The following is a 14,572-nucleotide window of genomic DNA, read 5'->3' as shown; positions in this document are numbered from 1 at the left end:
ATGGCTTGTGTTCTACTGTGTCCTAATCTTGCTGTTTCCTCTCAAAGCCTTTTGAGCAGAGATTGCCAGTTATGTCATGAATACAGCAGGTATCTTTTCAGTCCCAGTGAATGGTCATCAAAAGCTTGTTGTTTGGTTCAAGTAATACCTTACTAAATAAAGACTCCAAATGTCAGTTCACTAAGCAGTTATCGTACCATGTTCTTAGGCAGAATCTAGCTGCATGTGGAGTATGTTGAATGCCTGCCACTGTTACTGGAATGCAGACATATTTATACATATAAATTGAAATGAATCCGAAGTGGTGATGCTGTATAAAAGTACTTTGTAACTATAAATGTTAGAATATGCTGAAGGAAACTATGCTGAAAGAAGAAAAGTGAAAGCTTCATTTCTCACTGGCTTCAGGACACAGGGGTTTTTGCTGTCATTGGTAAGATTAAGAATTTTAATAGCAATTAGCATGGTGTCTGGGTCATACAAATAAAATATATCAGGATTTTTTTAATATGAGTGTAACAAAGAATTGGAGGTTACGGCTTCACTTAATCTTGACTTGTCAAGCAGCTGTGCACTGCTGACGACAGGGTTATGATGCAGACTGCAGCAGCATTGCAGTCTCACGCTAAAGTGTTTGTTGCTATGGGAACCAGGATAAAAGAGTGAAGAAAAACATTGCTATATCAACATGATTGAAAGCACTATTCATTTAGCAAATGTAAGCTGCATATAAGCAGAAAATTCTCCTGCACTGGTGGAGGCAACCTGAACTTGTGTGGGGTACGTGGTTGTGCACCATTCTAATAAGGTTTCCTGAATTGAGGAGGAGAGAGTCTGCTGCAGTGGAAATTCTGCGTGCTTTGCAAACAGCTGACCTTTCCTCTCTCTTCCCCTTTTGTCCCTCCCGCCTTCCCCGATGTTTAATTAGGTCCATGATATAGATTGGCACTAATTAAAGTGTCAAAAGGGCATGAGTAGTTGCTTATTTTATCTCCTTGAATTAAAAACCATTAAAAATCAATTTGAGGGCACGTTGAAGGAGGCTTGTTATTAGAGTAAATTAACATAATGGAATTTAAGACTTTGTCTTCTAAGGATTGGTTAATGTTTAAGAAGAAAAGCAAATTCTACACCTAAAACAAAAAAACCCCAACTGTTATGCTATGAATTTAAATAAATCCCTACATATTTAGTTAAATTACATGGGATAACTACTTAATCAGCTTTGGTTTTGCTGTTACAACTCAGCTATCTTCTGGAAGAATGACTTCTTCCTTTCCAGGCAGATAAGTGATTCCTGCTTTCAGGTGTCACTTAAAAAGTTACCAGCTCGCTAAATGAAAGGATAGAACTGGGACTATCTTCTCAGAACCAAACATATCAGATGCTGTGTGCTAATCTGGTATTAGATTTCTCAATTCACACTATTTAAGCTAGTGGTTTGTTTATCAACTTCATAGTCTAACTCATGGGACTTTTTCAAACAATTCATAAGCTAAAAGCTTCCTTCAGTTAGTAATTATGAAGTAAATCTTACCCAATACATAAAGCCTCTGCTTTTTCAAAGAATGTAATGAATAAAATTAGCTGATGAGAAGAATGATGAAGAGTGAGAAAGGATTAGTATATCTTTATGTAATGTCTTAAACAGCGTTTAATGTTAAATTGATGATAAAATGTATGAGGCTTCTGCTGTGGCAGTTTTTGACAGCTGTGTATTTCAGCAGTGATGTTTGTGTTTACAGAAAAGAGGGACAGTACTGCTTTGAGACAGAATTCCCATATCCTGTGACTAGGGCAAGGTGAGCCAACACAGAGTCATGCAGAGCACATCTGAGCTTTGAAATGGAATAATAAGTTGAATTCAGTGTTTGCAATTGTGTTATGATCACAAGAGAGAGACTTCAAAATATATGTACAGAAAAGGAACAGATGTCTTAATCCTTTTAATAAGTTTCCTTCTGGATTATGTAATAATTTCAATTTTTTTTTTTTTCAGTCAGAAAGCAAATACACTGATTTTAATTGGTGCTGTTCCTTGGGTATTAATTGGTGATGAGAAGTCACTAGCTCAGCAGATAACTTACTGTTACTGCACCCATTCATGCTCTGTGATTGAAGATGGTCACTAATTTGCTATTTTCAAATCCACGCCCACTTTGCTTGTGTGACTTGGATGCTGAGTGGTACATAGACTTTGAAGGCAAAGATGACAGTTTCTGTTGTGATAAGCTAATAAATGTTGTTAAAGTACTGCATTTTGTTTTGTTCTTCATGGGTTTTTTTGCTTCTCAAATGGAATTTTTATTTTAGACGCTAAGAAAATGAGTAGCTACTAAGAAAGGATGTGGGAGTTCACTGTGCAGAGGACTTAGCAATGCATAAATTTAGCAAAACCCCAAATCTGCATCAAAAAATAGGAATAAACAGTCAAAAATGGACATACAAATTTGGAGCGAATTAATAACTTTCATCATTTCTAACTTGTTACGATGGACTTTTGATGTTGGGAGAATAAGATAGAAATTAGCATTCAAACGGGTTGAAACTGCTGTACTTCCATTCAAAATCTTCCTAATTTATGATTTGACAAATCAATATTTATTCCTTTGTGTTGTGAAGTTCAGTTCCCTGAACTTTTCAACTGCTGAAATGTCTGCATCCTGAGGTTTATTTAGCACACTATCCTGGGTGCCAAGAAAGTAGAAATAGCTATTATCCCACACTATTCTACACACATGAATCAAGAGCTTCATAACCTGCTGAGATAGCAGCCTCCTTAACCTTGCTAAATGTTTGAGAAAGAAGTATGATATCCTATCTGTGTCATTTTGCAGAGAAATTTGAAGGTCAAAACCAACACAAATTGTAGGCCAGTTGAGAAATAAAAAAACCTGTTCCTAACAGCAGAGTTTTAGGAATAACAGCACAGTTTTAGGAGCTGCAGCAGGATTGCATTAGGAGAGAAGTTGCTGCTTTGATTTCACTTGCAACCTTGTGGAACTATTTGATGCTGGAGCTTGACCTTTGCTGAGATCTGAATCCATTCAGTGCTATTAGCAGTGGGTTGCTCTAAACGGGCTGTAGCACTAGTCACCTTGCTTGTCACACCCAACTGCAAATTCAGTAGTCACCAGCATAAAACTGAAATTTGTGCTTTCAAGCTGAAGGGGGTTTGTGATAGAGACCTAATTAAACATGAAAAGCATGTGTATTGGCATGTGGGAAAGGGCTTTTTTTCATATATCTTTGTGTTGTAAAATAGGAATATTTATGTGGGTGGCCTTGCTTTTGTTTTTGTCTCTTTATTCTTTTTAAAGCTTCTAAATATCCTTGCTGTGAGGACAGTTTTGATGCACAGAGGTCAGTGTTTGGCAAATTGTTCAGCCATTAACTTTCAGGGGACTGTCAGCTTTTGGGTTTAGGCAAGCGGTGTTTAACACAGCCCAAAATTTTCTGAAAGCTAAGGACCAGCGTCAATAGTGATTCATAGTTTTGTCACAGTCTTATCAAAGTCACAATTCTGTTTGCAATGTACCTGGATATACAGATGGGAAAATTAACTGGGAATTATGAGGAAGACTGTGGGCTGATAGATTAAACACAGTATAGTGTAGTCTTAGGGTGAGGCCAAGTTTCTTCAGTTACTGCATGGGAGAAAAGGGATCAGAATTCACCGGAGGGCAGCATTCCTCAGGCTGTCCTCACTCTCCTTAATTGCATAAACCAAACTATTTTTATGCAAATTTAAGAAATCATTGCTTTGTGTAGATGGAAGAGTAAAAAATGCTTCCTTAACTAATAATATATACCTGGGGCAGGATGTTATCTTTATTGAAATTTAACCAGAGAAGTATACCAAGGAAATATCTTAAGAGAAGAGGATTAAAAAGAAATGGAAAAAAACCCTATAGAAACACTAACCTGGAGTTGGTGTAACATAATGATCAGGTGTTGGTAACAACGTTGTTGAGTGTACTCTGTTCTGTCTTCCCAGCCTAGTGAAATATTTAAATAGAAGGTGCTTATAAGGCACCTTTTTTTTTTTTTTCTTATGATACGTAGGTAAGTCAGAAGTGTCAGACTGAGATATCTGTAGCTAAATTAGTGAGACTAAATAAAAGAAACAGGCTCCAGCCTTGAACTGTGTGACTGGCAAGGCTGTTCTCTGCTGCAGATACCTCCTCTAGCTTGTTCCCAGTTGGAGGCTGTATCTGCTGTTCGGTATCTGGGTAGCATCTATGGGCAGCATCTGTGTGGTGGTAAGAACCGATTGTTTTAAGTAACACTTTCTTTGAGTGATGGGCTCAAAATGTGTTTGAGATACAGGCTCTTTTTATTTTATTTGATGGCTGTGTCAGTGTTATTTCTGTATTGTACCTCTAAAGAGCCATAAATCATTGTTGCAGATGTGGTTCATAGTAGATGAAGTGGTTTGTGTTTTATGTTCCATTAAAAACTGACAGCAGGGTCAGACAATTTTACCGGAAGAGGTAAATGATATGCTTTCTTAGTTCAGAGAGAGAGAGATCACACCACATACATTTTTGTGGTTAATGTCCACGTTGGGGATAAAATTAATTTTTCATGCATGTTTTGAGGAGGCAGTCGAAACTCTTAGCATTTTAATGTCATTGGGGGATTGTTTCAGCCTCCAGCTATGTTAAATGGGACTAATAATTTCAGCTAATCAGTGTCTAACAACTTCTGAAAAATGGAAACTTGTTTAGGAGTGATGTAAAGAGAAGTTTTCCACATTAGTGGAATGTTAGGCAAATGCTAATGATCTTTGTACAGTTTCCACTTGTGTTTGGAGACAGGGTCTCTTAAGGTCACCACAAAAAGTTAATAGTAATGAGTCCCACTCTAAAACAAATTGCAAAAGCCTGCATACATTTCTAAATTTCAAAGCAGGGATACAGAAGTCATGCGAAACATTAGTCATTGAGTTTGTTTAAAGTATTTTTTTATATTAAATTTTTGTTTAAGAAATGTTACAGAAGATAACTTTGCAGCTGAAAGTAAATCTGGAAGTAACTAGTGAAGCTGTGAAACTTCGAGCTGATATTTAGTGAGTCTTTTAATGGTAGTTTTAGCCACCTGAGACATTGGCATCAAGAAGCCTTCAGATCTCCACGTGTCGTCATCATGGGTAAAGCTTTTAAAAGACAGTAGCTTTCATTTTCATCAGTAGATTTTTGAGGGATGGTCACACTTACTTCATAAATCTCCCTCTGCAGGGCCAAGTCCTACCCTTAGTCTGTCATGTGAATCGATTCCTTTAATTTTTGCTCTAAAGGATTCTTTTATCTTTGTTGCTCTTGGGGCTGATCTGTGATTAAAAATGGACCAAGAGCTTCAAAAAGAAAAGGTAGAAGAGACCATATGTTTTCTGTAGTTTGGCTGCTCCTCCTTTAGAAACTCTGGGTTTCTAAATCCAGCTCAAACTTTGGGAAGGGCCCTTCTAGTTACACTGGAAAAACAAACCCAGAAAAACTTGCCGTGGCTTGCTCAATAACTCAATTCTAGAGTTAATTTGTATTATTGTTAGCTGTTCATTCACAGCTTCTGTGCATCTATGACACTGTCTTAAGGTTATTCTTCCTGTGAGTTTCATTTGAGGTTGGGCTTTTTTAATGCACATTTAGGCATGATGGGAGTCTACTGTTGACCTCAAAACCCATTGCTTTTCCTCACCTGCCATATAATCCTTGTATAAATAGTTAATTATTTGTTTACATCATAGGAGAAAACAATTGGTTCCTAATCAGCCATCAGGCCATTGAGCATATCTAGGAAACTTGCTAGGTATCAGATTCTGATGTTAGCCTTGGAGCTCTAAGACACTTCCATATGATGAAGATTTGTCTTTAACATCCCTCAGATCCCATTAGTGCTCAGAATGAGTTTTTAGCAAGCATTGATGTGGTTTTGTGTTTGGGGGTGTGTGTGTTTTGTTTTTTAATGGGAGAATTAAAAGTGGAGGTGATAAATAGCATGAAAAGGCTTTTTTGTAGGAGGTATCAACTTGAGATTTCTTTATTCTGAAAGTCTAAAAGTAATGTGCAGATACCTGGATGCTCATGCATAATGCAAGGTGCCTTTTGATGCTATTACTGCAGGCTTTTGAAACTTTGTAATTTCATTCAGCACCCAAATCAGTAACTGGTGTTTTTTTTCTTTATGTAAAATAAAATATGTTATCCACCCTTAGCCATAATCCTACAGTGTTGGACTATCCTGAGGATTTTTGGCCATTGTTTCATCCTTAATGAATCTATTGTATGTTGCACATATTTTTACTGAGTTATTTTAGAGTAAAATAAACATGGTATTTTTCACTTCTATAGCTTACCTGAAGATCAAAGAAAGGCAGAAGAAATGGTGTTATGTCTTTGGCAGCAAGTCTGTAGGCTTTGCAGTAGCCAGTGCTGAATGTGCTCCAATTCATGCAATATGCTGAAATCAACTTGTTTTGTGGATGAATTCAAATATAAGCGTTCTTACTAGCTTTCTTGTAAGTGGAATGTAGTGATAAAAGAATGCTTTTTGTATTTTTGGAACAGGGTTCCAGATTTTGTGAGGGAAAAACGTTTTGGGAACTGGCTTAAAGATGCACGAGATTGGGCTATATCTAGAAACCGGTACTGGGGAACACCCATCCCTTTGTGGGTCAGTGACGACTTTGAAGAGGTGAGTAAGAAAACAAAACTTTTCAGTTGACAGAAAAGCCTGTCTGTATATGTTGTTTGCTTATTTTGATAGACTGTTATATCTTTGGCTGCTGCAGTCTGAAGTTCTATTAATACGTCTTGACATTATATGTATATCTATAATAGGTTATAGATATATGCATATGTATGCATGCATTTGTGTGCCCATACTTGCTTTCTTTGCTTTTACTTGAAAACTGCAAGCAATTTTTCTTGTTTTTTATATTAGAATTAATCTTATCTTTCCTGGAAGAATTTGCAGTGATGGTAAATCTAATCGAAGTAACAAATGCAGGGAGAAAATGGCAAGGAAGAGATTTTTTTACTCGGTCCTTTTTGTCTGCTTTTGAAATTCTGATGCTTGGTTACTTCAAGCCAAATGAATTGCTGAAGGTGTAAAAGCAAGCCCACCATAGTAGAACAGTGAAAGTATATATTTGTAGTGCTACAAATGTGAATGTAACAGACTGTAAATATATGAATCTAGTGGAATTATGAAAGTGTATAATAGGAATACTAGAAATGAGGTTTTTGAAGTTGCAAGGTACCCTGCAGTTGGTAGCATAAAGCTAACTGCACAAGTGAATACTTCACACAGTTTTGATGACTGCTGTTTTCTAAGTGTCAAACACCAAGTTTTAAAACTGTTTCTGAAGATAAAATTGGGGTTGTTAGGGATTTGTTTTGTTTTGTTCTTTGTTTTTTTTTCCTGTGTGGGTTAGTTCCATTAGACTTGTATGATAAGTCTTCCTCATGCTGGAAATAGGAAATGGTAATCAATGGCAGGATGTCCATGGAAGGTAAATACTGATGGCAACACCCCAAGCCTTTATTTTTATCTCCCTTGATTTGAAAAAGTTTACTTTTCATTTTAGATGTGGAAGACTTCAACTAGGAGAAAACGTGTGTTAGAAAAGTATTTTATTGTCTTAAACTGCACTATTGGTTAGATGTGCACCATAAAGCATTTTTTATTTCCTCTTCATTGGAAATCTTGCTGATAGGCAGGGAGATATTGGGGGAGGGAGGGAGATACTCCTTGCAATTATAATTTAAATATCTAAGAAAGCCTTGGCATTTTAATTCTATGTATGCTATGAGCATGTTTGTAAATTACTGGCAAACCAACTGCTTCTGTCTCTCAGAACAGTTAAAGTTTAGTTTAAAGACTGATAGTTTATACCTAAAAATTTTGAATGGATGTTAAAAATTAAGTCCCTTGTTTGGTATAACAGGTTTTTAGATGGAGAAAAGGCTTTCAGTTTTGTGCTAAAGTATTTCAAGACTTCATTCTACAGCTGAAAAAGATTGTGTAAAGGTTACATTACTCCCACTCCTTGCCTCTAATAACATTTCATTTTCTGTTCGGTTTCCCCATGTCTGTATTCCTGGATGTACAGATTTTTTTGTGGTTTTTTTTAGGTTTGATTTGTTTGTTTTTAATAACAATATGATGTCTAGCTTGGAAGATTGACCTTTCGTTTGAAATTAGCTGCAAATATTCCTCAGGGCTTGGTGTTCTGAATAATGATAGAAATACCAACAGATCTATTATTTTTATCAGTAGATGTTATACACTTCTGTTTACTCTAGAGCCTGAATGTCATGCTTCAATAGTTGAGTATGGCTTCTGGACCATGCTAAATTTCAGTTAGGGTTGTTTTTTGTTTTTTTTTTTTAATATTCACTCTCTCTTTATGCACATGGGATATAGCTTGAAAATTAAATACCATTGGAACTGATGTGGAACGTAAGGCCCAAGTGACATCTGCTCTCATATAGAAATAATACTCACTCAAAATTTCCTTCAGTTTTACTGCAGCCTAGTGCCATGTGAAATTGCAAAGCCTCCTCTTCATGTCTTGCTCTCAAAAGAACGCTTTGTCGCGTGCAATTATGCTATGCATATTAAATCCTGGAGAAGTAATAACAGTTCCTTATTTAATACACAGTAAGGTGAATTAATTGGTATTAAAGTGAATTTTATTACAAATCAATATCTGGTTTCCCACAGCTTTATTTTAGCTTTTATTTTAGTTTTATTTTAGCATAATTATCAGGTAGAGACACATAATGGCAGTCAAATTTTGAAGCTTGTGTTTATTGCCATATTTTTGCAGAGAGTTTATCATTTTAAGCTCTCAAATCTCAATGATTTCCTCAGTGGAAGAACACATCTCATTTGGATTAGATAATAACGTTTTTTAATAGAGCACCCAAGTTGATAAAGCGGACATAGGCTAATTTTACAGGACTTGCATACAGATTTATAGTAGTAAATATTCAGTGATGTTACAGAAATTCTCCGATTGTTTCATTGCTTGTCACTCACGTAAACTGTTAACCCTCTGCTTGTTTTGGTGCACTCGGTCTGGCCTAACAGATTTGGAATAAGAGGACTCTGGCTGTGCTCTCCTGAAGGGTGAGGGAACTTCTCTAGGTCTGTGTCTGGTCTGCTTTAAGTCTGCATTAAGAATGCTACTTTTAGCTGACCTTAGCAGTCATTTCTTTTACTAATTACTATTCAGAAGATGTTTTTTAAAGATCCCAGAATGTCGTGCTGATATATTGATACACTACATGGACTTCTTTCTTCCTATGAACACTCCTTACTCTTTCGTTATAAGTACTTAACAGAGCTGAAATGACAAACCAATATATGCAAACATTTTTATTAATAGGGACTGCAGGACTATATCACAGGAACATTGAGGTCCATGAATACTGCCGGATGGCTTTATTCTTCCTATTTACGTGGATAATCCTGGACATAATACTAATGTTCATTTTGTTAGAAGTATTTAACCTTGATCTCTGATTTCACATTAGGTCTCAGTCATGCTGAAACAGGGTTGAACAGCCCCCAGTCCCAGCCTATTTATTTCAGTCTCTACTGTCTGCTACTAAATGTTGATATAGCTGGTTTTGTAGTTGATGTGGCTGAAAAAATAAAATGGAGGAGGAACAAGTGACTGGTAGGGAAAGGGGCCAGGCTACTAAAGTAGACACCACTATTGAAGAAATGTATCCAAAGCAATAGCTTTAATTTGAGAGCATACACCAGTTTGTTCCTTGCAGAAACAAGTGGGTGCGGCCTAATGAGGGATCAGATTTGATTAGCATCTACTTGCTGTATTGTTCTCTTGCCTTCAAGTATCTAATGAGCTACCCTTGGGACTGAGTAGCTCCATCCTTCTGACTTGGACAGAGGCAGTCTTATTCAGTATGGTGATATCTAGCATTCCTCTGCTGGTTGTTGGATTTTTCATGTGGACTTGGGGTTATTTCTTCTCGCTGCAGTGCTGCAGATGCATCCAGTACTTGGAATTTTACTTAATTATTGAAATGCTTGGTTCAAAAAGCAACAACTAATGGGCAGCTTTTAACCCAGAGCATAGTGTGAAAGTCTGTTCAAATATTAAGGTTAGCGAAGATGAAGTAATCAGTGTATCCAAGGGTATTTTTTACCCATGCTGCTATTAAAACCTTTTCTTCTGCCAGCAGTGCTGAACGAAGCACCTGCTGCCTGCTCACTTGAGCTTGTACGATTGCATATGGGGCCACACGGTGAATGAAGAACAGATCTGGGTTAAAAATAGTTTGTTGATAAAGGCATTATTTTTATCTGGGATCAATCCCCCAGTGTGGTTTGCTATGTGAACTGCACCCTGTTGTACTTAACTACCATAGTCATTGTAATGCTTTACTTCCTATAGAAAAATAAGACAAATAGATAAGTAATGAAAAAGTTACATTTCAAAAGTACTTTTAACAATAAAAGATGGTGATTAGTAATACAGATCAGCAGTTGAATCGGACTAGGAAAATCATGGCTTAGAAACTCAGTCTGATTTGGTTTTTATCTTCTCTGTAATTCATGACAGTTTTTCAGAATTAGATACACCAAAACCTTTTTGTTAGTTACAATTTCTCTGTGTATACATATGCATATATTTAAGACTAGCTATAGGAATTGAGCGGTACTCTGACTTTATTATATCCTAAGAGCAACTTAGAAAGTTATCTTATGTGAAAAATGTCTAGCCTACTTACAGCTTCTTTATGTTGGTACATTTAACTCCTTCCCTGTCAGATCTTGCAAAACCCAGTTTTTTCCATGGCAATTTGAAATTGGACTGATAGCATGTGGGACTGGATCTCTAAAATCCAGACTTGTACTGCAGCTCGTGGCTCCTGAATCCTCCCAGATGAGAGAGGGCCACAGGGCTATGGGAGGGTAAAACTTGATTAAAATGTAAAGCAAAGAAAGCTTTGCTTTTCTCCTTCTCTCCTACATACAGCTTTTCAGAATAATTTGTTTCATGAACATTTCATGACGTCGATGCAAGGCTGTTGCTGAAACTTTTGGTTTTATTGCATCCACATGCTAAGAAAAAAGCAAAGAAAAGTCTGTACCTTTCTTAACAACCTGTTGTTAGCTGTGACACATTTTTTCACTTTAAATAAGATGCCATTAATATGAACAGTTTAGTGTACCTGGGATGGAACTCTTATACTCAATTATGAGCAATTTAGTTGCTTACCTTAGCTTCAGAAGAGGAACCTGGGATCTGAAACTCCTATCTATGTGAAAGTCAGGATCACTGAATTTTCGGAGGTGATTCTGTTGTGGGTTGTTTGAAAAAAACCCAAACAACAAAACCCCACCTTTTTTGATATCTGACAACATGCTTGGTCTTCAAAGTCTCCGCTTATTCTGACATGAATTGTATTAAATCAGGCCAGTGGTCTCTAACATAATTTGCTGCTTTGTTAGACTGAAGAAGGGAACCTTGTACAAAATTTTTTTTGGTTTTTCAGCTACTTTGGACGATACTGACTGACCTACAAATCTCCTGTCTAATGTTAAAAATTGCTACTGTGTGCAAATAACTGACTAAACTTCTTGAGTGTCACTTACAGGTAGTTTGTATTGGTTCAATGGCAGAATTGGAAGAACTGTCTGGAGTGAAAGTCACTGATCTCCATCGAGAAAGGTCAGTTACAGAGTCTGTTAACTAGTTATTAAAAATAGTTGAGCAGACATTAAAAATACTGGGGTTTTTTTGCCCAAACCTAGGGAAACTGATTTAGGGAAAATAGAAAAGTAGTAAGAGGACTTGTGATTAACATGTATAAATTTTCCTTTCTTCTGTCTTGGGTGCTGTTAATACAAATAAATCTCTAAAACAGCTTTAAGTGATAAAAATTGTCAAAGGAAATGCTGAACTTTTTTGAAGAATCATTAAAATTAAAACCAAAACTCCTGTCATAACTAATGTGCAAGCATAACATTAACTTTTTGTGCGAATTCTTGTTGTTTAGAATTTGTCAATCTTTTTCTTTCCCATAGTATTGATCATCTAACTATCCCTTCACGTTGTGGCAAGGGCTTACTGCACCGGGTCCCTGAAGTTTTTGATTGCTGGTTTGAGAGCGGAAGCATGCCTTATGCACAAGTCCATTATCCATTTGAAAACAAAAAAGAACTTGAAGATGCTTTCCCTGCTGACTTCATTGCTGAAGGCATTGACCAAACCCGAGGATGGTAATTTTCTGCCACTTTATTATATGATATTACTGCCCTGCGTCTAACACTATTACATCTGGATGATCCTTTAATGTTGTATAGATAAGCGTATGATGTCTTTTTTTCAGTAAAATGCAAAGTATTCTAAAGCTTGGTGACAAAATGTTGCAGAAAGACGACATGTTAGCAAGCAATATTCCTGGCTTTTGTGGAAAACATCATTAGGTAATAGGGCAGATCTTTGGCCTGGTGAGGAAGAATCTCAGGAATTCAATCTCAGAATTCAGCAGCTGAATTATCATAGAACTTAAGTTCTCTATTAGAAACAGAACAGCAATTGAGTCAGGTGAAATGGAAGTCAATTTTTTGAGGATTTCAAGCCAATGTATAAGCTAGTAATTTTTGCTCCCTAGATTAAATTAGAATTTTGGGTTTATATGAGTGGGGAAAAAACAAATTAAGTCAAACCTTCTATTGTTAAGATCTTATAGTTTACAAAAATGAAATTTTCTAACTGCAAACTTCATCTGCTTATTTGGTTCTTCTCTGGATAAATGCTTTTCAATCATTGATGAAAATTTTTCTCTAAGATTTTCTCTGGGTAATGTTCTCATACATACATGCATGCATACATACAGTTTTAATTTTGGCATTTTTAAGTGTTTATTCTATTTTTGAAGTTTGAGATCGGCTGTGAAAACTGACAGATTTTTGAGATGAATTTGCAGTACATTTGACTGTGTACAAGTAGAACTCTTCCATCCAGTAACTTGAGTTATTAGAGTTAAATAAACTAAATTCCTCTGGAGCATAGTTGGCACCTCCCTTTGCCCACTCCTCTATTTCCCCAACGAAACAACCAACCAGCCCAAACAAAGCAGTAAGAGGTCAGCTTTTGCGTGTTTGTGAAGTTGAGATCAAGGTTTATACAGACTCTCAAAACCAGGAGGCTTAAGCAAGGAAACATTTGAGGCATGATGCTAAATAAAAACAAGTTTCATGAATATAGCGAAAAGTGTCTTTACTTTGCAACCCCTTACTTGTGATGCAAAAAAATTATCTAGGTCCTCAAAACAGAAGTTATATTTGCAAGTTTGCCAGTTAGGGAGGGACCACTTAAGTCTCACTTAGTGTAACATGGACTCCTCATGGCATATTAAATAGTTTTCAGAATATACCTGCGCCTTACCTAGTTAGTGCTATGCATAATATTTGTAATGGGTCCACAAAGCATAGGTTAGAATTAGGGCAACCTGATGAACTTGGTTAAAACTGACCTCTTTACATGTATAGTGATTTTTTTTTTTTTCCCCTCCCCCACCCCCCCGTGCCGAAAGTAGTCTTTGTTTTGCCATCTGTTTGTGTTGATCTTTAACTTTGTGCTCTCCACAGTTGTGTATTACAGCTTGTTAGTCATGGTGCTTTTCAGTGTTAGTATGCAACTAAGTAGAGTAGCATGAAACCCAGCAGTAGAGGGGCATACTGATCTCATTTGCAGGTCACTATTTTGTTCTTGCTGCTCTTCAAGCAGGGTTGGATCCAGTACGTACAGTGAACCCGATGTTTCCTCATTTACTTTTTCTTCACTGTTGCATGTGGATACAGCACTGTTAATTTGACAAAAGCTAATTTAGGAAATATTAACTACAAAATGGAATGTTATATACTATATTTAAATAATACCTGTTTTATCTTGAAGCAAGTGATACGTTTTGTTTATCTGGGAGAAAAACTGCTTACTCTGCAGCAGCTGGGGGAGGCTAGTACTGTGTTAGAACAAAGAAGGAATGGAGAAAAACAGCTTGAAAAGTTGTAACACTAGTGATTCCATGTCTTGGTCTTTCTGCAACATTGTTCATTATGCTCACGAAAGGAGAATTAAAAACTTAGTTTTCCCTCTTTTTTTTATTCTTTCTTTCTATCTGAAAAAAAATTGGAAAATTGTGCCTTTTTTTTTTTTATAAGAAAAGAGACAAATAAAAGAACACACGATAAAGATATTAAATGCATGCAAAAGGCATGGTCAAACTGATTTTCTCCCTGCTACATTTTATAAAGATAAAAGGGCATTTATTGTAATTTAGATGCCAAAAAATGAAAACAAACTAAAAACATTGAACAACATATAGTCATTCTTACACTGTGCAAGGGAGCTACTGAATTATAAAAGTTAAACAGAATTAAAAGTGGTTTTGGATTTTTATGTGGATACAAAATCTATTCCTGGTAGTTACAGTTCCCGTAAAAATGTAGGAGGAATGAATGATTTTAGGTTTCAGGGTTTAGCTATTTGAGATTGGGATGTCACAGTGGATTAGTATGTGTCACA

General features: G+C 36.4%; 1 protein-coding gene across 5 annotated transcripts in view; it reads left to right on the top strand.

Moving 5' to 3' along the window:
* Positions 1–14,572, top strand: part of IARS1 (isoleucyl-tRNA synthetase 1) — a 114,683-nt gene that overhangs the window by 47,361 nt on the left and 52,750 nt on the right. For all 5 annotated transcript variants that reach the window (XM_052776156.1, XM_052776160.1, XM_052776159.1 and 2 more), the window contains 3 exons: positions 6,567–6,693; positions 11,637–11,710; positions 12,067–12,261. In XM_052776156.1, the coding sequence (XP_052632116.1) occupies positions 6,567–6,693; positions 11,637–11,710; positions 12,067–12,261 (396 nt within the window). The remainder of the gene's footprint in view (positions 1–6,566; positions 6,694–11,636; positions 11,711–12,066; positions 12,262–14,572) is intronic.

This window comes from Harpia harpyja, chromosome Z, assembly GCF_026419915.1.
Source record: "Harpia harpyja isolate bHarHar1 chromosome Z, bHarHar1 primary haplotype, whole genome shotgun sequence".
NCBI classification, from domain to species: domain Eukaryota; kingdom Metazoa; phylum Chordata; class Aves; order Accipitriformes; family Accipitridae; genus Harpia; species Harpia harpyja.
The sequence above is the reverse complement of the archived record's forward strand: the minus strand, read 5'-3'. Positions and strand labels throughout refer to the sequence as shown.